Consider the following 27,416-nt stretch of genomic DNA (forward strand, 5'->3'; position numbering starts at 1 on the left):
CCGCTGCGAGAATTCTCGCAGCAAGATCCGAACCGGCCGTCTGCAGGCGGCCTTAAACTTTACTTGCCACTTTTTTTCTCGTATTTCCTTACCCGATGGTTCGGAAAAGATTTTTACATGCATTCTAATAATGTCCAAATGTGCAAAGTTTTGTAAAAATCAGAGATGGTCGGGTTTTACCTCTTAGGCAATTTTGGATGATTTTTCCAGGAATGACTCTCCTGTGCCTGTCAGTACTGGGCGATGAGACTCCAAGCAGCTCTTGTGAGTTCCAGGGTGTGTGTATTTTTGCCACCAGCCGCATGAAGGGGGAGTTGCCCCTGTATTCTGACTACTGCTTGGAAGGCAAGCTGCTCCCCTGTGATTACTGCAGTGGTGGTGATGTGAACCACTTCTGTAACTGATTACTGCAATGGTAAGGAGACACATGGGGACCCCTGCATGAAATTGTTCTACAGTAAGGGGTGCAGTTGTAGTTATGGTGTGAGAGCTGGCTGAGGATATCATACAGCGAGGGGGAGAACTTGATTTGTTTGTTATAATGCAAGGGAGGGAGCGTTTGATGTATGTACTAATGTTGTAATTTGTATATTATAATAGGAAGGCGCTTCACTCTGTGTATATGTCATTTATAGTACTGTAGAGTGCAATAAGTCTTTTTATTTTAACATGCATACTAATACTATAAAATTGCAAAAGTAAAGGCTCCTGTCCACAGGCGATCTGGCATTGCGTTACTCGCGTTGCTATGGAAAGCGCAGCCCCTGTCCACGAGCAGAGAATCATAGCGATTCTCCGCTCGTGGGACTCAAATTGCAGCATGTTGCAATTTGCCGCGATTCTCCGTGGTGAGCCTATCTGTCAGGCTCACTTCAGAGAACTGACAGTTCTCTCCCCTGCTCCCGGGCGGCGGATTATTGCTGGACAGGGGGCCTAACTCTGTCTGTCTGTTTCTTAACTTTTCACAGCTAAACTGCTGAAGCGATTTTGATGAAATTTGGCTACTTTTTATCCCCAAAATGTATAGAGAGTGACAAGACAGACTTATTTGGTGATGTGCTGGTGCCGCACCATGCAGCGAGGCGGAAGGTAACAGGGCGCATATCATAAGCTATGCCTAAACAATCAGGCAGGCACGTGAGGGCAGACGTCATTGTTGCACGTATGCAATTATTAAGTTCAGCGGATGGGGAAGCTGGTGGACATCATAAGCTAGGCCTCCCCAAACAAGCCATCCCGTGAGGGCAGACGTCGCTGCTCCACGTGTGAGATTATTAAGCTAGCAGAGATACGCGGCGTTGCCCGGAATTAAAACTTGAATGAAAGACACATTAACATGGATTGAGATTTTAAAGAAAATCTGTGTTGTCCATAGCAACCAATCACAGCGCAGCTGTTATCTTACCTCAGCAGTAGAACAAATAGCAGCCAATCACAGCACAGCTTTCATTTTACCTCCGCTATGTAAGAAATGGTTTTCTTTTGATAATTGCATTTCCTATCCATTTTTTGGTCTTCTTTTAACCTGCTGCGCGAGTGCAAGTCAGATCCAGCGCGTAGTTCTAGCAGAGGTCAAGCTGCAAAAATTACTAGAACCCAAGAATCTGATGACCGCACTGAGGCAAGAAGGCATCGACAAGCTGAAAGACAAGCTGCTCCTAGAGCCGTAGAGACCGCGGAGCATCTCAGGCCCATCAGACTTTAGATAATAAGCATCACACATCTCTTAGAGTGACAGAGATATTGGAGCAATCTCATGTCTGTCGAACCCTAGATGCTGACCCTAACGCATCTCTCAGAGCTAGAGATACATTGAAGCACTGTCAGGTCCAAAAAACTTTAGATGCTGACAGTCACACCTCCTTTAGAGCTACACAGACATTGGAGCAATCTCAGGGCCGCCGGACCTTAGATGCTGAGTGTCACGCATCCCTAAGAGCTGCCGAGACCGTAGAGTAAGCTTGGGCCCATCAGATTTTGCTGAGCGGCACGCATTTCTGACAGCTGCAGAGATGCTTGAAGATTCACAAAGACCGCGTGTCTTATTTGCTGAACGACAGTCAGAAAGGAGATTGTACGTAGCACATGGGAGCTTTTTAATGATGCACTGCCTGACCCATTGATTGAATGTTAATCGTCAATTAGTAATCATAGGGAGACTAAATAAAAAATGAAGGCATTGTGAAGCGCTAAAATAGAAGGAGGAAACTGTTGGTATCTGTTGCTCTGGTGGGAAAATCTCCCATCACTAGGCGAGCCAGAGGAACCGCTAAAAACTCTACTTTTGTATGATTGCAGTGAATCACAGCGTTTTTTAAATAGAATTAGGAAATTCAATTTGTGCTTCCAGATGACGTCATTTAGTGCGGATAGGGAAGTCATAAGGCCCGGTTTTTCACCTGCTTTTACAATCCAAAGTCAAATTTGCCATAGAATTGGCACCTTGCTTCCTATAGGTAATCAGCAACAAAACAGATTTATTTCATGGGGGATGAAAATAATGAAGCAGACTGCAGATGTCAAAATATTCAAGGGGTTGAAAAAGATACTGTTCTAAAAATCCAAAGAATGTTGCATAAACATAACCATCCTATCACCACTTTCAAAACGGCTTGGGACAGAATATAAATTAGTGTACACCAAGTGGGGAACAGACAAACAGTTTGCAACCTGTGACATCGTTTTACATGCCCATGATGACAGATTAACCAGGGTGTCTGATACACAAATATTATGACTAGAGATGAGCGAGCATACTCGCTAAGGGCAATTGTTCGAGTGAGTATTGTCCTTAGCGAGTACCTGCCCGCTCGGAAGAAAAGATTCGGGTGTCGGCACGTGTGAGTGGTGAGTTGTGGGAGTGAGCAGGGGGGAGCGGGGGGAGAGAGGGAGAGAGAGATCTTCCGTTCCCCCCTGCCGGCACCCGAATCTTTTCTTCCAAGTGGGCAGGTACTCGCTAAGGACAATGCTCGCTCGAGTAATTGCCCTTAGCGAGTATGCTCACTTATCTCTAATTATGACGCATTACAATACCTGCACATTTTTAGCAAGGGGCAGGAAGGGTATGACTTTGAAATACCACAAATCAACCCTGCAACAGGCCTTTTCTTGGCAAACAACAAGCCGTCCTGTATGGATTTTTATGCCTACATTTGATGATACAAGAAAACCATTTTAATATGATACCACGATGTAGACAAGTGACCAATCATTTTTATGTCAATATGTACGTTAAGGTTGAAAGTGAACGACTTCAATATATATTATTAAATCAGACTAAGTGAAGGACAGAGAGCTACATCCATCTTCAAGATGCTGCAGCAAATAATGCAAATTTTAATCCTATTCAGTCAGAATGGTTATTCTACCGTCTTCATGTGTAAACAGCCACGATACCTGCATGAGTATACTCAAACGGATTCACTTATGGTCGCCTGGATTTATTTATTGCTTTCACATGTAACCCAACATGGAAAGAAATAGTCAATGAATTAATCTTGGGACAAAACGCTATTGGTAGACCTGATATAATTTCAAGAGTTTTTAGATTAAAAGTTAAACTAATGTCGGTTATATCTAAAGGAAAACTATATGGAGAAGTGTTGTGCTTTATGTATTCCATAGAATGACAGGAGCGCGGCTGACCACATGGCCACATTTTACTTTGGTTAAAAGACAAGTTGACACCCAATCCAATTGATAACATCATCAGTACTGAAATACCTGCTTCGAGCCGTGACAAGACACTATATGACATTGTTAAAAATATGATTCATGGTCAATACTTCTCTGAAAATCCACAACCCCTTTGCATGAAAGATGGGAAATGCACAAAAAAAGGTTCACATAAGCTACACAAAGAGACTGTTCACCGACAAAGAGCGACAGCAGACAGAGGTCAAACGGCATCGATAAAACTTCAAAATGGCAGTTACGCTAATGTCGATAATAGTTGGGTGGTTCCTTATTCCCCTGTGGAAGAAGTCAGCGCTATACAAATAAAGATTATTATTTTGTCAAATGTTTACTGCCCGCATCAATGTGTTGGCTTCCAGCTCAGTACGTGCGATAAAATATATATGTAAATACATTGATAAAGGCAGCAACCAAGCCATTTTCAATTTCAGAAACATAAATGCCATAGATGAAGTACACACATCAGTCCGTCCGCTACGTCAGCAACAACGAAGCCATGTGGCGGCTTTTGGCGTTTCCGGTATACGAAAGGCATCTCACCATAATACACCTCAGTGTACAATTAGGGAATGGTCGACGGATCTATTTTAATTTCCGTGACAGAGTATCCACTCCACCAAAAACCAGACTCAACGCAGTTTTTGAACTTTGCAGGAGAGATGAATTTTGCAAAAACTCTTCTCTATGTTAAGGTGCCAAGATATTACACCTGCAATACATCAAAAAAGAAATGGAAGCACCAAGTATAAGGAACCCCTGTTCGGAACTGGCCTGATGTTAAAGCCGCTTTAGGTAGAGTTTACACGGTGCATGTCAGGAACATGGAATGCTTTTTTGAGGATTCTGCTACACTGTGTGCGAGGGCCAACCTCTTTTAAAGATCTTAAAAATCACAATGGTCAGGAATTGTCTACATTCAGAGAGGCGTGTGAGGCTAAAGGGTACTACACAATGACAACCATTGGGATTTTAACTTTAAGGTCCTCAGCAAATGTGGGAAAAGTCCAAAAATGATATGGCGGATGATATACTGCACAGATTACAAGACCATAATGAAAAGGTTACATGCATTGTAATGTACAACAAAGCACTAAAAAAGGTGAAAGACCAGCTGATAATGGTAACTGGAAAATATATATCAGACTTCGGAATGAGTAGACCACGTAGAACTGGGGAAGTTAGTGGGGATTTAATACGGGAACTGGATTACGATACCGCTTCATTGCAACAGCAACTTACGCAGCATGTTCCATGTTTGAACCCAGAACAAAGAACCATTTTTGATGATGTCATACAACACATTGAAAGGGGGAAGGGGCTTTGTTATCTTTGGATACCCCAGGAGGTACTGGTGAAACTTTCTTTTTAAATCTGCTCTTTCCCCAAATTCGGAAAGATAAAGCAGTCGCTGTTTCAGTAGCCTCTTCTGGAATAGCTGCCACGCTGCTGGATGGTGGACGGACAGCGCATTCACTACTTAAGCTGCCATTGAACTTACATCATGAGGAAACACCAATGTGTAACTAAGAAAAATTACAAGTGTGGACGGATGTTACAGCCATGTAAGCTGCTAGTTTGGGACGAATGTACAATGTCCTATAAAAAAGCAATCAAAGCACTAAAACAGACCATGAAAGATATTAATGGCAACAAAAGTATCGTGGTAGGGATTGTGGGATTGATGGCTGGCAATTTTAGACAGACTCTACCTATAAGGCCTAATTCCCATGGGCGGATTTCCGCCGCGTATCACGCAGCGGAAATCCACGGCTTTGCCCCGCAGCTATTAGGTTCTATTGAAACTAATAGCGCAATGCCCACGGTGCGGAATTCCACCGTGGAATTCCACCCCATGAAATCACCCATAATCACCTGCGACATGTTCTATTTGCCGCGAGTGTATGTGCGGACGGCTTCCATTGCAGTCAAAACGCTTCTCCGCCCATCGACGACCGCGGCTGGCGCGTCATGTGACGCTGTGGGCGTGTCATGTGATGCTGCCGGCACGTCACATGACACTTCCAGTGCGTCATGTGCTGTACTGTGCATGCACGCCGACACGGATGTTTGACGTCGAGCAGCGGATCCGGAGGTGAGTATGGGGTCTCTGGGGGAGGGGGGCGACGTGACGGACTCCGCTGCGGAATTCCGCTTGCGAAGCCAGTCACGGCCGTGGGCACTAGGCCTAATAAGTAGGGTCACAACGGCAGAAAAAATACATACATGTTTAAAAGAGTCTATGTTATCGCAGCATGTAAAAGAAATTATCCTAACTACAAATATGTGAGTCCAACTCCACAACGATACAGTCTCAGGGCAATATGCGGCTGCTCTTCTGAAAGCAAAAAGATCGCAACGCAACAGATACTAACGGTATGATTACATTAAATCAGGAATTCTGTAATGTTGTTCGTAGTACAGGGGATCTGATAAGCGAGGTTTATTCTCAAAAGCAACCTAATATGGGGAAAAAAGAATGCAATTTTGGCACCAACTAATGAAACTGAAGGACAGATGAATGAATAAAATATTTCACAAGTCGACGGAGAAATTGTAGAGTATCTGTGGGTGGATAATGCTATGGACACTGAACAAGTCGCCTCATACCTTGGAGAGTTCCTTCACTCTTTGGACTTGTCAGAAGTGCCTTCCCATAAGCTGAGCTTTAAAGTTGGTGTTCTGGCTCTATTAATCTTGATGCGCCAAAGCTGTGCAACGGCACATGATTGCAGATTACACACCTAGGGCGACATATTGTAAGAGCCATTATTATGACTGGAGTAACAAAAGGAGAAAGTGTTTTAATTCCATGCATTCCAATAATACCGGCGGATTTGCCTTATCAATTCAAAAGGCTACAATTCCCTTTAACAACAGCATTTGCGATGACGATCAATAAGGCTCAAGGGCAAACACTTAGGGTAGCAGGTGTACATTTACGTTTTAATATACAGAAAAACACAGCTTAGATAAAAACATACACATTCCACAAAGACGAAGTTGCGGGTAACAAGCTATATATATATATATATATATATATATATATATATATATATATATATATATATATTTACATTTGGAAACTAAACATTCATATATCTCCTAGGTTATTTTTAGTTTATAATTGATAAATGACCTAAAGCCGATGCCAACCAAAATCGCCGCTCTAGGTGCCCTGTAATCCAAAGCTATACATAATATATATATCAAAACATCTAAAACAAAACGAGGAACCCATTACTGTCCTTTTTTAGCATAAATATAGAAATTTAAAAAAAAACTATAAATGTTAAAAAAAATCTTTTTACCACCAATAAAACAAAAAAAAAATTGAGAAAAAAGTCAGTGAAAACAGGTATAAAAAATACATCACAGAAGGGGAAATAAAAAATTAAAAATGATCACAGAAAAATGGCCGTTACTTACTGAGTGAGGAGTGCATATAGATGCATCCTCCTCTCACCATACAGGCAGCTGACTACCAAATGGAGGAGCCAATAACACCTGTGCAGGACACCGATAAAACAACCACTCACACTGCCTCTTGATAATGAGTGAGAGGTGAGAGGAGGATGCATCTATATGCACTCCTCACTCAGTAAGTAACGGCCATTTTTCTGTGATAGGTATAAAAAATAGCTTTATATGTCGCGAAAAAAAACACAGCAAAAATAATTTTGGTAGGGGAAGGAAAAAAATAAGGCAGTAAAATCTGTGGGTGTAAGCTGCTGATTCTTGTACTTGTCTTCAGTATACGATTATTGCTCGATGTAGATACTGAGCATCTCAATCTTTATTGGGCCAGGACATGGGATGCAGACGAGGATTGGTCCTTTGGACCAGAGCTTTTACTCTGACTCATAAACTGTCAGTTTGACATAGATTGCAGGAAGTTAACTACAACATGTCTCAGTGGTATAGAACGGCAACCAGACTGCACAGAATGGGGGAGATTCATGAAACTGTCTAAAAGAACTGTCTTAATTGCACCCAGCAACCAATCACAGCGCAGCTTTCATTTTGTATTCTGCTCTGGTAAAATCAAAGCTAAGTTCTGATTGGTTGCTATGGACAACTAAGGTTTTTTTTTATAGACAGTTTCATAAATCTCCCCTATTTTCCTATGGGTTTTTAATTTATGTTGAAGATGCTAATGGTTCACATTTGGTGAGACTCCCCACATACACTATACAGACAAAAGTATTTGGGCACTGCATGTTTTTCAGCCAATATGCAAATACTGAGTTTTCCAAACGGCATGCTGGGAAGAGCATGGGGAAAATAAAAGGCTGCTTATTTTGTAATAACTACTCATTCATCCAATTGAGCGCTTGTGGGACGAACTGGAGCGACGGGTACAACACCGCCACCCACGCCCATCCTCACAACAATCTCTTCTCACAGCCTGGCATGAGGAATGGTGAGCTATAGGAATAGCCCAGACTTACAGAGAACTTGTAGAAAGTATGCCTCAGTGTGCTGCCGCTGCAATACAAGCAGAAGGAGGGCAGACACCTTACTGAATAGAAGAATAAGCCACTTTGTCTGAAAAACATGCCGTGTCCAAATACTTATGTCTATATAGTGCAGAGCCCCTCCGTGGCAGGACATCTCCATATGTTGTAATGACCCGGCCGGGCATACTTGAACATTACACCAAGTGGCCCTTCTCTTTCAATTCCCTCGCCCGAGATCAAGAAAGCCCTCTTAAGTCGCTTTGTTATGGCTATGAGACAGATCATTCCTATACTTGTCAGGACAGTGTCCGGGATATGGGGGTCCCTGAGATATCCCGCAACCCCTGTCCCTGCCTACTTGCCCCCCTGGGCTAACCCCCAGGGCGACAACTGGGCGACGGTCCCTACCCTCACTAGGGAAGCGGGACACGGGAGACAAACAGACACTGAGACAAGCAACGGTAGAATGGTCAGACAATCCGGGTAGGCAACAAGAGGGTACGCAGTACGGAGGGGTCAGGCAAAAACGTAGTCAAGTCCAAAAGCAGGTGTCAGAAAAGCCGAGGTCACAAGAGCAGTCAGGATAAACGCGGGTGCAGCTGGAGAACCAAACTAACACTGGCGAGGCCTGAGAGGAAAACACACCTATTTAAATGCTGTCAGCGCTCCCGCCCCAGAAGCTGATTGGGGCGGGGAGCCTGACAGCAGCAGGGCTAATCAGGGCGGTGCTGGGGACACGCCCCCAGTCTAGCTGCACAGACAGTTACTAGGGAAGCCAGCCTGGTAGTCAGGACACTAGAAGCACCAGCTGCCTCCCTAGCAACCCGGCGGCGACCAGTCTTACAGCGGCCCGGGGAGATCACAAGAACCGGGGTACCTCTGCGCCGCGCTCCTGCACCCCGGGTGGCCGGACCGGTGGTGCGGGCACGGCGGCCCCGAGAGTTGCCGGTTCTGACAGTACCCCCCCTTCTACGGGGGTACACCGGACCCCCATGGCCAGGTGCGGGCTTAAGCGGGAAAGCCCTGTGGAATGCCTGGACTAGGCGTGGCGCATGAACGTCCCTGGCAGGGACCCACGTCCTATCCTCAGGGCCAAATCCTCTCCAGTGGACCAGGTACTGCAGCCCACCTCTAACCCGTCGGGCATCCACAAGCCTTTCTACTTCATACTCCAGTTCCCCCTGTACCAGAGAGGGAGGAGGCGGGTTCTGGGTGGGGAGAACTGGAGTCACATACTTCTTAAGCAAGTTCTTGTGAAAAACCTTGTGGACCTTCCAGGGGTCAGGAAGTGCCAACTTATATGACACCGGGTTGATAACCTGAGAAACCGTAAATGGGCCAATGAACCGAGGAGCAAGTTTCAGGGAGGGAACCTTAAGTCTCAGATTCTTAGATGATAATAAAACCTGCTCCCCGACCACAAAAGGTGCAGAGATAGTACGTCTTTTATTTGCGTATTTACGCAGTTTCTCTTGGGAACCCTGAAGGTTCTTACGAACCTGGGCCCAAACTGTGCACAGTTCTTCGGCGGATATGTCGGCGGCCGGATTGTTCGAGACCAAAGGAGTAGAAAGCGAGAACCGGGGATGGAACCCATAGTTACAAAAAAAAGGTGACAGTTGGGTTGACGAGTTACCATGGTTGTTAATAGCAAATTCGGCGAGAGGTAAGTAGTTGGCCCACTGATGCTGGTTATCAGAGACAAACAGTCGCAGATACTGGATAAGTTCTTGGTTCATCCGTTCCGTTTGTCCGTTACTCTCGGGATGGAAAGCGGAGGAAAAGGACAAATTAACGTTTAGATTTTTACAGAAGGCTCGCCAGAAGCGAGCGACGAACTGAACCCCTCTATCAGACACAATATCCTCGGGGATCCCATGTAACCGAACAATCTCCTTGATGAACATCTCAGACAAAAGTTTGGCGTTAGGCAACTTGCCAAGTGGAACAAAATGAGACATTTTGGAGAAACGGTCAACTATTACCCAAATGACCGTATTCCCCAGCGAGGATGGCAGATCAGTAATAAAATCCATGGACAACTGGGACCATGGCCTGGACGGAATGGGCAAGGGCAGAAGAGGCCCCTCAGGACGTCTCCTGAGGTTCTTCCCCCTTGCGCAAACCGGGCACGCGGACACAAATACCCGTACATCCTTGGCCATGTGCGGCCACCAATAGAGTCTGGCCGCTAACTCCAGAGTACCCCTGATACCGGGGTGTCCAGCTAGGACTGAAGCATGTGTCTCCTCTAACACTTTCAATCTCAGTGACAACGGGACAAATAATTTGCCTTCCGGAAGGGCTTCAGGAGCAGATTGTTGAGCGGCGTGAATGAGAGGTGAAAGGTCGGAGGAGACAGCAGCGAGGACCACCCCAGGGGAGAGAATGCTCTCAGGCTCCGGCTCGGAAGGTTCCGGAGAACCAAAACTCCTAGACAGGGCATCAGCCTTGACATTCTTAGAACCGGGTCTATAGGTAACAACAAAATTGAACCGAGAGAAAAACAAGGCCCAGCGGGCTTGCCGAGCATTTAACCTCTTAGCGGAATCTAGATAAGTGAGATTTTTATGGTCAGTGAGTACCGTAATCTGGTGATGGGCTCCTTCCAAAAAATGCCTCCACTCTTCAAAAGCCCACTTAATCGCCAGCAATTCCCGGTTGCCTATATCATAGTTCCGTTCGGTGGACGAAAACTTCCTAGAAAAATAGGCACACGGTCTAAGGTTGGTGAGAGTGGAGGGACCTTGGGACAGTACCGCTCCCACACCAAACTCAGAGGCATCTACCTCCACCACAAAAGGACTGGACAGATCCGGTTGTACTAGGACAGGTGCAGACGAGAACGCCGCCTTTAGGGTATTGAAGGCCCTCAGAGCCTCAGAAGACCAGGTCCTCACATCTGCCCCCTTTCTGGTGAGGTCCGTTAGAGGTTTAGCCACCACGGAGAAGTCTTTAATGAATTTGCGATAGTAGTTGGCGAAGCCGAGGAAGCGTTGAAGGGCTTTCAACGACCCTGGCTGGGCCCACTCCGTGATGGCCTTCACCTTTTCAGGATCCATCTGGAAGTCGCATGGCGTGATGATATACCCCAAAAATGATATCTTTTGTACCCCGAAAACACATTTCTCGAGTTTAGCAAACAGCTTGTTATGTCTGAGTCGAGCTAGCACAGTCTGAACGTGAGTATGGTGACTCGGCAAGTCGGAGGAAAAAATCAAAATGTCGTCTAGATATACAACCACGAACACCCCCATGATATCCTGAAACACTGAGTTCATGTACCCCTGAAAAATGGCGGGGGCGTTACACAATCCAAAAGGCATAACTAGGTATTCAAAATGCCCGAGGGGCGTATTGAAGGCGGTTTTCCACTCATCCCCCTCCCGAATGCGGATGAGGTTGTATGCTCCCCTGAGATCAAGTTTGGAAAACCATCGGGCACCAGCGACCTGGTTGAGGAGGTCAGGAATGAGTGGAAGAGCATACTGGTTTCGGACTGTGATTTTATTTAGCTCTCTATAGTCAATACAGGGCCGGAGACCCCCATCCTTCTTCTCAACGAAGAAAAACCCGGCACCCACCGGGGATTCTGAGGGCCGGATGTGCCCCTTGGCCAGGCTGTCCTGGATGTAGTCCCTCATGGATTCTCTCTCTGGAACCGTAACGTTATAAATGCGGCCCTTAGGAAGTTTGGCCCCAGGAATCAAGTCTATTTTACAGTCCCATTCCCTATGAGGGGGCAGAGCTTCAGATAATTGTTTGGAGAACACGTCAGAAAACTCGGAGAGGTATTCTGGTAGGGGGCTCCCCTCGCAGGTGGAGATTCCCACCTTCACCGCACAAAGGTGGTTGGCACAGCGGGGACCCCACTTTACCAGTTCCAACGTGTCCCAATTTACTACCGGGTTGTGCTCCCGGAGCCAGGGGAGGCCTAGGACGACGTCCACAGACAAATCTCTCATCACTAGAAAGGTGCAGGTTTCCACGTGTAAGGCTCCTATAGTAAACCTTACTTCAGGGGTCACCAGATTAACCACCCCTGCTTGCAAAGGAGTGGAGTCCACTCCTGAAACCAGAATCGGAGTTTCTAAACGTAACAAAACCCCGGACAGTTGAGCAACGAAATTAAAGTTAACGAAATTAGCCGCAGCCCCCGAATCAACAAAGGCTTGCCCAGTACGGTGGAAAGCATGAAATTCTAGGGTGCAAGGCACTAACATTTTGGACAACACAGGGAGTACCTTGGCTCCTAGACAGTCCCCCCGACAACTGCCTAGGAGCGGGAGTTCTTCCTGCCGTGGCTTCTTAGCGCAGGTAGCAATGCGGTGACCCGGCTCCCCACAGTAGAAGCAGAGGTTCTTCTTCAGGCGGTGTTCCCGTCGTTGCTCGGGGTTCACGGCTCCCAGCTCCATGGCCTCGGTGGTGGGAGGGTAACAGGTCGGGTCAGTCGAAGAAGTAGACGTGGGGAGTGGGGTGGTCCGAGCGGCGTGTCTGGCCCTCAAACGTCGGTCGGCTCGAATAGCCAGCGACATGGCTTGCTCCAGGGTTTTAGGCTCTGGGTGGGCCACAAGTAGGTCCTTGAGACCCTCAGACAGACCGGTCAAAAATAAGTCTTTTAGGGCGGCATCGTTCCACCGGGATTCCGTACAATGTTGACGGAATTGGGAACAGTAGTCCTCCGCCATCTTACAACCCTGGCGCAGGGCCAGAAGTTTGGAGACTGCGTAGCCCGCCCGGTCGGGTTCGTCATAAATTTGACCCAGGGCGGAAAAAAAGGCGTCAAGGGATAGTCGGGCTGGAGAGCCAGCTGGTAGCGAGAAAGCCCAATTTTGGGGCTCTCCCCTCAGGCGGGTAATTACGATTCCCACTTTCTGGTATTCAGTACCAGAGGAGTGGGGGCGGAGATCAAAGTAGAGCTTGCAGCTCTCTCTAAATGCAAAAAACTGATCTCTCTCTCCGGAGAAGCAATCCGGAAGCGTGGCTCGAGGTTCTGACATCGTTCCTGGAGCGGACGCGGGCTGCATGGGACCTGCAGCTGCCACTTGTTCCCGTGGCTGCAAGCGGGCTGTTAGGTCCTGGGCAAGGGTCGTAAGGACCTGGACCTGGTTCGCTACAGCCGCCACGGCCTCCATCGAGGGGCTCAAAGTTGCCGGGCGGATGCAAGGGTCTGACCTTAGTTCGGCCAGTGTTACTGTCAGGACAGTGTCCGGGATATGGGGGTCCCTGAGATATCCCGCAACCCCTGTCCCTGCCTACTTGCCCCCCTGGGCTAACCCCCAGGGCGACAACTGGGCGACGGTCCCTACCCTCACTAGGGAAGCGGGACACGGGAGACAAACAGACACTGAGACAAGCAACGGTAGAATGGTCAGACAATCCGGGTAGGCAACAAGAGGGTACGCAGTACGGAGGGGTCAGGCAAAAACGTAGTCAAGTCCAAAAGCAGGTGTCAGAAAAGCCGAGGTCACAAGAGCAGTCAGGATAAACGCGGGTGCAGCTGGAGAACCAAACTAACACTGGCGAGGCCTGAGAGGAAAACACACCTATTTAAATGCTGTCAGCGCTCCCGCCCCAGAAGCTGATTGGGGCGGGGAGCCTGACAGCAGCAGGGCTAATCAGGGCGGTGCTGGGGACACGCCCCCAGTCTAGCTGCACAGACAGTTACTAGGGAAGCCAGCCTGGTAGTCAGGACACTAGAAGCACCAGCTGCCTCCCTAGCAACCCGGCGGCGACCAGTCTTACAGCGGCCCGGGGAGATCACAAGAACCGGGGTACCTCTGCGCCGCGCTCCTGCACCCCGGGTGGCCGGACCGGTGGTGCGGGCACGGCGGCCCCGAGAGTTGCCGGTTCTGACAATACTATGTTGGACGACTGCTGTCTCTCGAGGGCAGGGTAGGTTAAGGCGCTAGGCTCCTTAAGGTGCATGGAAAAACTTGGGTCTCTTGAAAATAACACTTCATTTCTACTCTACCTGCTTCCTGTAGTGGAGCTTTAGAGAATCGCCTTCCTGCTCCGCTTAGTTATCAGATGGTGCTCTGCCATCGATCTCGTGCTTGCTGGGCCCCTGTAGTACTATATCCTTACCTTTGCCTTTCCCCTTCTTTTTTTCTATCCTTAATCTAGATAATTTTAGTAGTTTTGCTAAGTTACTGTTTTACTGGTATTTCACTAAGCTTGATTCTCTAAGACATGTGTTGTGACAATTGTTACTGCAGAGGGTTAGCCCTCTTCAATGGCTAGACTGAAGACTGAAGTTTGTTATTTCCATGGATGTGGAAAATCTGAATAAATATGTCTTGAACAGTGATGAAACCTTGGGCCTTACGAGGCCGTCTTCACACGAGCGTATGCACAACAGCTTTGCACGCTGAACCAGGCCTTTGTGCGTGCGTATAGACATATTTTATTCTACTTTTTTCACCTGCAGAGCATATACATTTTTGTCATAAACAAAGATGCACCTATTGAAATGGCTAATTAATCTAAATTAGTTCTAGGTGTGTTCTTTTTACAGCAGTATTGCGCCAAAGATATGAGGATCTCTGGTGTGCAAATACGTAGAAAAATAGAGAATGCTGTCTTATTTCTGCACGACCAAAAGGCATGCTTAAAATACGGAAATGTGAACATACTCGTTGAAGTCAATGAGCTCTATTCTCTGCGTATTTCGCTCATGTGAAGCCGGCTTTAGGCTACACTGATTCGTCTGGACGGCGCTGTTTAGTTCCGTCATGGGAAGAATCCATTCACTGCAGGAATCCTGCTTTTCTGCTCCCCGGGAGAACAGAGAAATGGAAACCCTGAACACAGTTGAAAAAAGAGCCAGAAGCGATCTTATTTAGGTGATTTACATAAAAGATAAGGAGCATACAAGTACATAGATGTATCAATACAACAATCAGCTAGGGTCATCTGGGATGCATTGTGTGTTTTGATAGCTTCAAATCATAACGAGCTTTAAGGTTTATTAGCAATGTTTATGCTCCAGTAGTTCTGTGGATGCGGACCAGACAGGCCAGTCTCCACTTCGGCGTACCTTGGATGCCCTGACCCTGTTGCTGGTTCACTGGTTGTCCTTCCTTGGATCACTTTTAGTAGATGTTAAAGGGGTTGTCCCGCGGCAGCAAGTGGGTCTATACACTTCTGTATGGCCATATTAATGCACTTTGTAATGTACATTGTGCATTAATTATGAGCCATACAGAAGTTATAAAAAGTTTTTTACTTACCTGCTCCGTTGCTAGCGTCCTCGTTCCCATGGAGCCGACTAATTTTCGCCCTCCGATGGCCAAATTAGCCGCGCTTGCGCAGTCCGGGTCTTCTGCTCTCTTCAATGGAGCCGCTCGTGCAGAATGCCGGCTCCGTGTAGCTCCGCCCAGTCACGTGCCGATTCCAGCCAATCAGGAGGCTGGAATTGGCAATGGACCGCACAGAAGAGCTGCGGTCCACGGAGGAAGAGGATCCCGGCGGCCATCTTCACCGGTAAGTATAGAAGTCACCGGAGCGCGGGGATTCAGGTAAGCGCTCCGGTAAGCTTTCTTTAGGTCCCTGCATCGGGGTTGTCTCGCGCCGACCGGGGGGGGGGGGGTTGAAAAAAAAAAAACCCCGTTTCGGCGCGGGACAACCCCTTTAACCACTGAAAGCCAGAAACATCATCATTATACCTGCCGTTTAGGCAATGCTTTGACCCAGTTATCGAGCCATCACATACACACCTGTGTGAAAGTCACTCATACTTGCCCATCTTTCCTGTTCCCAGAACATCAGCTTCAAGAACTGACTAGTTTACATTCATGTTTCAAAGCATATGACTAGCCACTACAAAAACAACTTTTCTGAGCTCACTATCACTCCTATTGACTACATTTAACTAGCTGTAGAAAGTTATTTCCATCTGCTTAGCTGAAAGTAGCTTACTGAATTATTATATCCCAAATGGGTTAAATGAGAGGCTTTCGCTAAAGACTTTCAGTTGCTTTCATATCATCGAAGGAGTTGATTTTATATTTAGCTGCAGGCTTTGACCTCAAATCTCAGCATCTTTTTTATAGGTACCTACAAGCCCAATAAACTAAGTTATGGTGCCCATAGCAGAGGTCTGGAGGAGTCTGCGTGTACTCCGCCTGCAGAGATGAGTTGGCTGCACTGTCCACTCCATTGGGTGACAGCGTAGGAATGTGAAGAATGGAAACCTTCGGACCTGTCCTATGAGCACCATAACTTGGTTCATGGTGCTCATAGCTGATAGCAGGTTCAATTTAAATCAGATTTATGTTGTGTTGATAAATGTTTTTTTTCCTTTTTGTTAGGTTAGAAGCAATGCCCGTTCCAGCTCAGCCATCATGTTCAGACAAGACTAGTTCATCCAGCCCAGAAATGAGCATTTCAAATCGTGATGGTGCCGAGACAGAAACAACTTCAGCTATCTTGGCCTCTGTTAAGGAACAGGTAAACTGATTAGTATTACAATATTTTCTTTTTATGAATTCTATAACAAAAGCAACATATTCAAAGACCTGTCACTGGATAAAGTCAGCTGGGGTGGCTGTATGGCTGCTGAATCTATCCCTGTTTTTTTCATACTCTCCTCCTTTCATCTGGATGGGCTCTTCTTTGAGAACACCAGGAGCTGGACCTAAGTGTTACATCGGACTGTCAATCAAGTCCTGCATCACCCATTGAGAGTCAGCAATGGGGACTGGCCACTTGACACATTAAGAGCTCCTGGATGAAGAGAGGAGAGTATGGAGAAAAAAAATCAAAGAATCAGCAGGTCCTCTTTAAGGGCTCGTGCATGTGACTGTATTACAGTTCTGTTTTGCAGGAAGCTATGATGGAGCATCCATAGCAGTCCATGAGGCTGTAGCTCTGTATTCCTCCAGTTTCATATATAGGCATACAGTTTTTTCCTGACTTTCCATATCATGTACCTTCTGCATGATCTCTAACATCATGGAGTACATGCATAACTTATACTGTGACTGTAGTTTTACAAAAGCTCATGAGATTGTGGAAACAAAATTGTTCTTTCAACATGAGAATTAAGCAAAATGCAAACATGATTAAAATATAGATAACAGCCCTAAATAATAAAGCAGACATTTTCTAATACTTTTTTTGCAGTTTGATAATTATTTGGGCATTGAAGTCCAACATTTAAGAGTATCTGCACTTTCATGCTGGAGTGCTCTCTCCGGCAGCTGAAGATCGCCCCATGTTGTGCTGTATGGGGCTGTCTTCACTGTCTTGAGCTGCCGGAAATGGCCAATGGAGCATGAGTGCTCCAGCGTGAAAGTGCAGGTACTCTTTAATCAACAGGCTCGGTTGTGTTAGGATTTAAAGGATTAGCTGCAGGATGTAGGATGAATTAATTTTAGTCAAAGAGTATGCTTATCTCTCCAGACGTACCCTCTGTAAGAGACCATTATGTTACATGTAGTGTCCTAAATTCTTCTCCTCATCCTAAAAGTCCTAATGCACCAATGTCAACCAAAATTACATCAGACTGGCAATGAGTTTGAATCTAATTTCTAAACATTGTCTTTAGAATGGATTCCTGGAACATCAATAAAATTTGTAGCGACTGCCCAATATGGTTGATAATAGGAATCACAGCTTCAAAATGAGTTCTGAAAAAATCCCTGATTTTGATTTTAATTTTAACAAAGGAGCAAACCACATTAGACTCCCCATCTCTTTGACGTGGTTTTTGGAGCTGGTCTGTACAGATCTAGCCCTGTCAATGGGCAAATTCTGTATGTGGAATTCTGATGCGAGAAATAGCGTTTCCATGAACTTCTGCCTTCAAGAAGTGACATGAAGAGCAGGATCCTGTACGCCCGCGCCCATTGGATCCTGTACACCCACACCCATTCAGTGAGCGGAGGCGGTCTCCAGATCACCAGGCCCATCCTCACATGTACTGTATCACCAGGTATGGTCCGTCATCAAGCAGCAGCGAGGTGTCCTGGATCTGAATGATGACATGGTGCCTTATCACCCTCTATGATGTCAGACGCAGGCTCCGTCGGCGTCAGCCCTGCCAAATTCAAAAAGGCGGCAGCTCCACTATCCCAGAAAGCCTCTCCTGTGGGATTATGGCTTAGAGTTCACCTCAAAAACACTATGGATAGCATGGAATTTGACAGGGAAAACCTGCAAACCTTGAGTAGACCACTTGGATAAAAAGTTCATTGACAGGCTGTCTATGTTTAGTATAATGGCTTCATCTGTTAATGCAGGATGGAACTTCTAAGCCAAAGCCTGATAAAAAAACGTGTTATGGATTTTGTGGATGCACTGTGTCTCCCTACCAAGTGGAACCAAAATGCGAGAACTCGGCGCAGGAATAGAAATGGGTCTTACCCTGATCTTGACGGATGTCCTGGAGGTACTCTAGATGGTGGAGAGGTCCAGGTCGCCTTTCCTGACCCTGGCTACTAGATGTCCCTCCCTACCTGGTGGTGAGGGGATCCAGGGTCACTGCACTGAGGCACGCAGATATGCAGGGGTAAGCAAAAAAGTGGAACTTGAAGCAGACCTGAGCAGCAATAACTGCTCCGGTCTGCTACAAAGTATAGCAGAGAGACAGACAGAACCCAAAAGTAGGCAAACAGGAATCTGGGAATACACTAAGAGACAGTACACTGGTTAGGTCACAGGTGTCAAACACAAGGCCCGCTGGCCGAATCCGACCTGCCACCTCATTTTCTGTGGCCCGCCGGCTGTGCAGTAACTTCCCTCAGCCTCATTGCTGTTGTCTGTAAGCGATCTTCTATCTGCTTGTTCTGTCTAGTGCAGACAGTAATAGAGGAGTGCTAATAGCACACTGACAACGGCTGCGGAGGAGGCAAGAAAACTGCAGAGAACATGATCTCTGGTGCGAGGAGAGTGGCGCTGAGGAGGAGCAGCTGCAGGGTGAGAGCCTGGTCAGCGCTGACCACCTCTCATTTACCCTTCCTCTGTTCATGGCTGCAGGCCTAGTATACATCAGGGGCCCAAGTATGCAGGAGGGCCCCAAGAAGGACTGAGAGCAGCCGTATACCTGCCAGTGAGACAACATTGGATGCAGGTAAGTATATAAATGCAGAAGTGTCCTTATGTATGTATGTGTATATATATATATATATATATATATATATATATATACACACACACACATACACACACGTATATAAATATATGTGTGTGTGTTCGTTTGTGCGTATATATGTATAATGGTGTGCGTATATGTGTATTATGGTGTGCGTCTGTGCGTATATGTGTAAAATAGTGTGCGTCTTTGCTTATATGTGTAGAATAGTGTACCTCTGTGCGCATATGTGTAGAAAAGTGTGCGTCTGTGCGCATATGTGTGGAATAGTGTGAGTTGTGCGCATATGTGTGGAATAGTGTGAGTTGTGCGTTTATGTGTGGAATAGTGTACGTCTGTTCGCATATGTGTAGAATAGTGTGCGTCTGTTCGCATATGTGTAGAATAGTGTGCGTCTGTGAGCAAATGTGTAGAATAATGTGCGTCTGTGAGCAAATGTGTAGAATAGTGTGCATCTGTGAGCATATGTGTAGAATAATGTGCGTCTGTGCGCATATGTGTGGAATAGTGTGAGTTGTGCGCATATGTGTGGAATAGTGTGCGTCTGTGAGCAAATGTGTGGAATAGTGTGCGTCTGTGAGCAAATGTGTAGAATAATGTGCGTCTGTGCGCATATGTGTGGAATAGTGTGAGTTGTGCGCATATGTGTGGAATAGTGTGCGTCTGTGAGCAAATGTGTGGAATAGTGTGCGTCTGTGAGCAGATGTGTGGAATAGTGTGCGTCTGTGAGCAAATGTGTAGAATAATGTGCGTCTGTGCATATGTGTAGAATAGTGTGCGTCTGTGCGCATATGTGTAAAATAGTGTGCGTCTGTGCGCATATGTGTAGAATAGTGTGCGTCTGTGCGCATATGTGTAGAATAGTGTGCGTCTGTGCGCATATGTGTAGAATAGTGTGCGTCTGTGCGCATATGTGTAGAATAGTGTGCGTCTGTACGCATATGTGTAGAATAGTGTGCGTCTGTGCGCATATGTGTAGAATAGTGTGCGTCTGTGCGCATATGTGTAGAATAGTGTGCGTCTGTGCGCATATGTGTAGAATAGTGTGCGTCTGTGCGCATATGTGTAGAATTGTGTGCGTCTGTGCGCATATGTGTAGAATAGTGTGCGTCTGTGCGCATATGTGTAGAATAGTGTGCGTCTGTGCGCATATGTGTAGAATTGTGTGCGTCTGTGCGCATATGTGTAGAATAGTGTGCGTCTGTGCGCATATGTGTAGAATAGTGTGCGTCTGTGCGCATATGTGTAGAATAGTGTGCGTCTGTGCGCATATGTGTAGAATAGTGTGCGTCTGTGCGCATATGTGTAGAATAGTGTGCGTCTGTGCGCATATGTGTAGAATTGTGTGCGTCTGTGCGCATATGTGTAGAATTGTGTGCGTCTGTGCGCATATGTGTAGAATTGTGTGCGTCTGTGCGCATATGTGTAGAATTGTGTGCGTCTGTGCGCATATGTGTAGAATTGTGTGCGTCTGTGCGCATATGTGTAGAATAGTGTGCGTCTGTGCGCATATGTGTAGAATAGTGTGCGTCTGTGCGCATATGTGTAGAATAGTGTGCGTCTGCGCATATGTGTAGAATAGTGTGCGTCTGCGCATATGTGTAGAATAGTGTGCGTCTGTGCGCATATGTGTAGAATAGTGTGCGTCTGTGCGCATATGTGTAGAATAGTGTGCGTCTGCGCATATGTGTAGAATAATGTGCGTCTGTGCGCATATGTGTAGAATACTGTGCGTCTGTGCGCATATGTGTAGAATAGTGTGCGTCTGTGCGCATATGTGTAGAATAGTGTGCGTCTGTGCGCATATGTCTAGAATATAGTGTGCGTCTGTGCGCATATGTGCAGAATAGTGTGCGTCTGTGTGCATATGTATATAATAGTGTGCATCTGTGTGCATATGTGTAGAATGGTGTGCGTCTGTGCGCATATGTCTAGAATATAGTGTGTCTGTGCGCATATGTGTAGAATAGTGTGCGTCTGTGCGCATATGTGTAGAATAGTGTGCGTCTGTGCGCATATGTGTAGAATAGTGTGCGTCTGTGCGCATATGTCTAGAATATAGTGTGCGTCTGTGCGCATATGTCTAGAATATAGTGTGCGTCTGTGCGCATATGTCTAGAATAGTGTGTGTCTGTGAGCAAATGTGTAGAATAATGTGCGTCTGTGAGCAAATGTGTAGAATAGTGTGCATCTGTGCGCATATGTGTAAAATAGTGTGCGTCTGTGCGCATATGTGTAGAATAGTGTGCGTCTGTGCGCATATGTGTAGAATAGTGTGCGTCTGTGCGCATATGTGTAGAATAGTGTGCGTCTGTGCGCATATGTGTAGAATAGTGTGCGTCTGTGCGCATATGTGTAGAATAGTGTGTGTCTGTGAGCAAATGTGTAGAATAATGTGCGTCTGCGCATATGTGTAGAATAGTGTGCATCTGTGCGCATATGTGTAAAATAGTGTGCGTCTGTGCGCATATGTGTAAAATAGTGTGCGTCTGTGCGCATATGTGTAAAATAGGGTGCGTCTGTGCGCATATGTGTAAAATAGTGTGCGTCTGTGCGCATATGTGTAGAATAGTGTGTGTCTGTGAGCAAATGTGTAGAATAATGTGCGTCTGCGCATATGTGTAGAATAGTGTGCATCTGTGCGCATATGTGTAAAATAGTGTGCGCCTGTGCGCATATGTGTAAAATAGTGTGCGTCTGTGCGCATATGTGTAGAATAGTGTGCGTCTGTGCGCATATGTGTAGAATAGTGTGCGTCTGTGAGCATATGTGTAGAATAATGTGCGTCTACGCATATGTGTAGAATACAGGTGCTCCCCGACTTGCGAACAGGTTCCGTTCCGGGAGCCCGTTTGCAAGTCCGTTTTGTTCGCAAGTCGAACAAATGGTAGTATGGAGGGGATCGCGGGTGGATCCCGCTCCATGCAACGTCGGGAGCAGGCTGTTCTTACAGCGGGCACCCGGCGGCAGCAGTTCCGACGTGCCACGCCGCTTGTCAGAACTGTTAACACTTTAAATACCGCTCTGACAGCGGTATTTAAAGTGTTAACAGTTCTGACGAGCGGCGCAGCTCGTCAGAACTGCTGCCGCCGGGTGCCCCCGCTGTAAGAAACAGCCTGCACCCGACGTTCAGGGGGCCCGTACAGCGTCCCATGATGAGATCGTGGGACGCTGTGTGGTTGCTAGGCAGCCGGGGACTCCTGAAAGGCCCCAGGGCTGCCTATGCAGAGTGCCTATCAAGCGCACGGCTTGATAGGCGCTCTGCATAGACAGCCCTAGGGCCTTTCAGAAGGCCCCCGGCTGCCCAGCAACCGCGATGTGACCGGACAGGCTTCTATCAGGCTTGATAGAAGCTTGTCCGGTCCCTGCACAGCATGATGTAATGCCATAGCATTACATCATACTGTGCTGTACAGATAGTTCGTATCTAGCGAAATTCGTAACTCGAATGTTCGCAAGTCGGGGACTATCTGTAGTGTGAGTTGTGCGCATATGTGTAGAATAGTGTGCGTCTGTGCGCATATGTGTAGAATAGTGTGCGTCTGTGCGCATATGTGTAAAATAGTGTGCGTCTGTGCGCATATGTGTAAAATAGTGTGCGTCTGTGCGCATATGTGTAAAATAGTGTGCGTCTGTGCGCATATGTGTAAAATAGTGTGCGTCTGTGCGCATATGTGTAGAATAATGTGCATCTGTGCGCATTCGTGTAGAATAGTGTGCGTATATACTTAGAATAGTGTGCGACTGTGTATCTATATATATAAAGACGAAAAGCCCTCACTGACTGACTGACTCACTCACTCACTGACTCGCCAAGAGTTCTCCAACTTCCCGATGTCGTAGAAACATGGATTTTGGCGCGAGCATAGATTATCTCCAAAATATCCTCGATTATTCTATTCTAGCACAAAAGAATTGGCGTCGAAATTTAATGTACATAATCTAAATCTCTCACTTCCCAATGTCATAGAAACTTAAAATTTGGCATGGGCATTGAATATGTCATAAAAAGGAAAAGTTAATGGGTCCCAACTCGATTATTCAATTCTATGCGCAAAAGAATTAGTGTTCAAATTTTACGTACGTAATCTAATTCTCTCACTTTCCGGTGTCATAGAAACGTGAAATTTGGCACGAGCATTGATTATATCATAAATAGGAAAAGCTAATGGGTCCCAACTCGATTATTCAATTCTAAGCGCCAAAGAATCAGCGTCCAAATTTTACGTACGGAATGTAATTTTCTCACTTTCCGGTGTCATAGAAACGTGAAATTTGGCACGAGCATTGATTATGTCATAAATAGCAAAAGCTAATGGGTCCCAACTCGATTATTTAGTTCTATGCGCAAAAGAATTCGTCCAAATTTTACGTACGGAATGTAATTTTCTTACTTACCGGTGTCATAGAAACGTGAAATTTGACAGGAGCATTGATTATGTCATGAATAGGAAAAGCTAATGGGTCCCAACTCGATTAATAAATTCTATGCGCAAAAGAGTTAGCGTTCAAATTTTACGTGCGGAATGTATTTTTCTCACTTTCCGGTGTCATAGAAATGTGAAATTTGGCATGAGCATTGAATATGTCATAAATAGGAAAAGCTAATGGGTCCCAACTCGATTATTCAATTCTATGCGCAAAAGAATTAGTGTCTAAATTTTACGTACAGAATGTATTTTTCTCACTTTCCGGTGTCATAGAAACGTGAAATTTGGCACGAGCATTGATTATGTCATAAATAGGAAAAGTTAATGGGTCCTTACTCGATTATTCAATTCTATCTGCAAAAGAATTAGCGTCCAAATTTTACGTACGTAATGTAATTTTCTCACTTTCCAGTGTCATAGAAACGTGAAATTTGGCAGGAGCATTGAATTTGTCATGAATAGGAAAAGCTAATGGGTCCAAACTCGATTATTTAATTATACGCGCAAAAGAATTAGCGTCTAAATTTTACGTACGGGATGTAATTTTCTCACTTTCCGGTGTCATAGAAACGTGAAATTTGCCCCGAGCATTGATTATGTCATAAATAGGAAAAGCTAATGGGTCCCAACTCCATTATTTAATTCTATGCCCATGACAATTAGCGTCCAAATTTTATGTACGGAATCTAATTCTCTCACTTCCCGGTGTCCTAGAAACTCGAAATTTGGCAAGAGCATTGATTATGTCATAAATAGGAAAAGCTAATGGGTCCCAACTCGATTAATAAATTCTATGCGCAAAAGAATTAGCGTTCAAATTTTACGTGCGGAATGTATTTTTCTCACTTTCCGGTGTCATAGAAACGTGAAATTTGGCACGAGCATTGAATATGTCATAAATAGGAAACGCTAATGGGTCCCAACTCGATTATTCAATTCTATGCGCAAAAGAATTAGAGTCTAAATTTTACGTACAGAATGTATTTTTCTCACTTTCCGGTGTCATAGAAACGTGAAATTTGGCAGGAGCATTGATTATGTCATAAATAGGAAAAGCTAATGGGTCCCAACTCGATTATTCAATTCTATACGCAAAAGAATTAGCGTCCAAATTTTACGTACAGAATGTATTTTTCTCACTTTCCGGTGTCATAGAAACGTGAAATTTGGCAGGAGCATTGATTATGTCATAAATAGGAAAAGCTAATGGGTCCCAACTCCATTATTCAATTCTATGCGCAAAAGAATTAGCATCCAAATTTTATGTAGGGAATGTAATTTTCTCACTTTCCGGTGTCATAGAAACGTGAAATTTGGCACGAGCATTGATTATGTCATATATAGGAAAAGCTAATGGGTCCCAACTCCATTATTCAATTCTATGCGCAAAAGAATTAGCATCCAAATTTTACGTACGGAATGTAATTTTCTCACTTTCCGGTGTCATAGAAACGTGAAATTTGGCAGGAGCATTGAATTTGTCATGAATAGGAAAAGCTAATGGGTCCAAACTCGATTATTTAATTCTACGCGCAAAAGAATTAGCGTCTAAATTTTACGTACGGAATGTAATTTTCTCACTTTCCGGTGTCATAGAAACGTGAAATTTGCCACGAGCATTGATTATGTCATAAATAGGAAAAGCTAATGGGTCCCAACTCCATTATTCAATTCTACGCGTAAAAGAATCAGCGTCCAAATTTTACGTACGTAATGTAATTTTCTCACTTTCCAGTCTCATAGAAACATGAAATTTGGCAGGAGCATTGAATTTGTCATAAATAGTAAAAGCTAATGGGTCCCAACTCGATTATTTAATTCTACGCGCAAAAGAATTGGCGTCCAAATTTTACGTACGGAATGTAATTTTCTTACTTACCGCTGTCATAGAAATGTGAAATTTGGCAGGAGCATTGAATATGTCATAAATAGGAAAAGCTTATGGGTCCCAACTCGATTATTCAATTCTATGCGCAAAAGAATTAGCGTCTAAATTTTACGTACAGAATGTATTTTTCTCACTTTCCGGTGTCATAGAAACGTGAAATTTGGCAGGAGCATTGATTATGTCATAAATAGGAAAAGCTAATGGGTCCCAACTCGATTATTCAATTCTATACGCAAAAAAATTAGCGTCCAAATTTTACGTACAGAATGTATTTTTCTCACTTTCCGGTGTCATAGAAACGTGAAATTTGGCAGGAACATTGATTATGTCATAAATAGGAAAAGCTAATGGGTCCCAACTCCATTATTGAATTCTATGCGCAAAAGAATTAGCATCCAAATTTTATGTAGGGAATGTAATTTTCTCACTTTCCGGTGTCATAGAAACGTGAAATTTGGCACGAGCATTGATTATGTCATAAATAGGAAAAGCTAATGGGTCCCAACTCCATTATTCAATTCTATGCGCAAAAGAATTAGCATCCAAATTTTACATACGGAATGTAATTTTCTCACTTTCCGGTGTCATAGAAACGTGAAATTTGGCAGGAGCATTGAATTTGTCATGAATAGAAAAAGCTAATAGGTCCAAACTCGATTATTTAATTCTACGCGCAAAAGAATTAGCGTCTAAATTTTATGTACGGAATGTAATTTTCTCACTTTCCGGTGTCATAGAAACGTGAAATTTGGCACAAGCATTGATTATGTCATAAATGGGAAAGGTTAATGGGTCCCAACTCGATGATTCAATTCTAAGTGCAAAAGAATTAGCGTCCACATTTTACGTACGAAATGTAATACTCTCACTTTCCGGTGTCATAGAAATGTGAAATTTGGCAGGAGCATTGAATTTGTCATGAATAGGAAAAGCTAATGGGTCCAAACTCGATTATTTAATTCTACGCGCAAAAGAATTAGCGTCTAAATTTTACGTACGGAATGTAATTTTCTCACTTTCCGGTGTCATAGAAACGTGAAATTTGCCACGAGCATTGATTATGTCATAAATAGGAAAAGCTAATGGGTCCCAACTCCATTATTTAATTCTATGCGCAAGACAATTAGCGTCCAAATTTTATGTACGGAATCTAATTCTCTCACTTCCCGGTGTCATAGAAACTCGAAATTTGGCAAGAGCATTGATTATGTCATAAATAGGAAAAGCTAATGGGTCCCAACTCGATTAATAAATTCTATGCGCAAAATAATTAGCGTTCAAATTTTACGTGCGGAATGTATTTTTCTCACTTTCCGGTGTCATAGAAACGTGAAATTTGGCATGAGCATTGAATATGTCATAAATAGGAAAAGCTAATGGGTCCCAACTCGATTATTCAATTCTATGCGCAAAAGAATTAGCGTCTAAATTTTACGTACAGAATGTATTTTTCTCACTTTCCGGTGTCATAGAAACGTGAAATTTGGCAGGAGCATTGATTATGTCATAAATAGGAAAAGCTAATGGGTCCCAACTCGATTATTCAATTCTATACGCAAAAAAATTAGCGTCAAAATTTTACGTACAGAATGTATTTTTCTTACTTTCCGGTGTCATAGAAACGTGAAATTTGGCAGGAGCATTGATTATGTCATAAATAGGAAAAGCTAATGGGTCCCAACTCCATTATTGAATTCTATGCGCAAAAGAATTAGCATCCAAATTTTATGTAGGGAATGTAATTTTCTCACTTTCCGGTGTCATAGAAACGTGAAATTTGGCACAAGCATTGATTATGTCATAAATGGGAAAGGTTAATGGGTCCCAACTCGATGATTCAATTCTAAGTG

General features: G+C 44.8%; 1 protein-coding gene across 2 annotated transcripts in view; it reads left to right on the top strand.

The window, feature by feature from the left end:
• CTNND2 (catenin delta 2) overlaps positions 1–27,416 on the top strand; it is a 731,828-nt gene that overhangs the window by 52,406 nt on the left and 652,006 nt on the right. For both annotated transcript variants that reach the window (XM_066579126.1, XM_066579127.1), the window contains exon 2: positions 16,466–16,604. In XM_066579126.1, coding sequence (XP_066435223.1) covers positions 16,476–16,604 — 129 coding nt within the window. In that variant the 5' untranslated portion in view covers positions 16,466–16,475. The remainder of the gene's footprint in view (positions 1–16,465; positions 16,605–27,416) is intronic.

Source organism: Eleutherodactylus coqui, chromosome 9 (assembly GCF_035609145.1).
Source record: "Eleutherodactylus coqui strain aEleCoq1 chromosome 9, aEleCoq1.hap1, whole genome shotgun sequence".
NCBI classification, from domain to species: domain Eukaryota; kingdom Metazoa; phylum Chordata; class Amphibia; order Anura; family Eleutherodactylidae; genus Eleutherodactylus; species Eleutherodactylus coqui.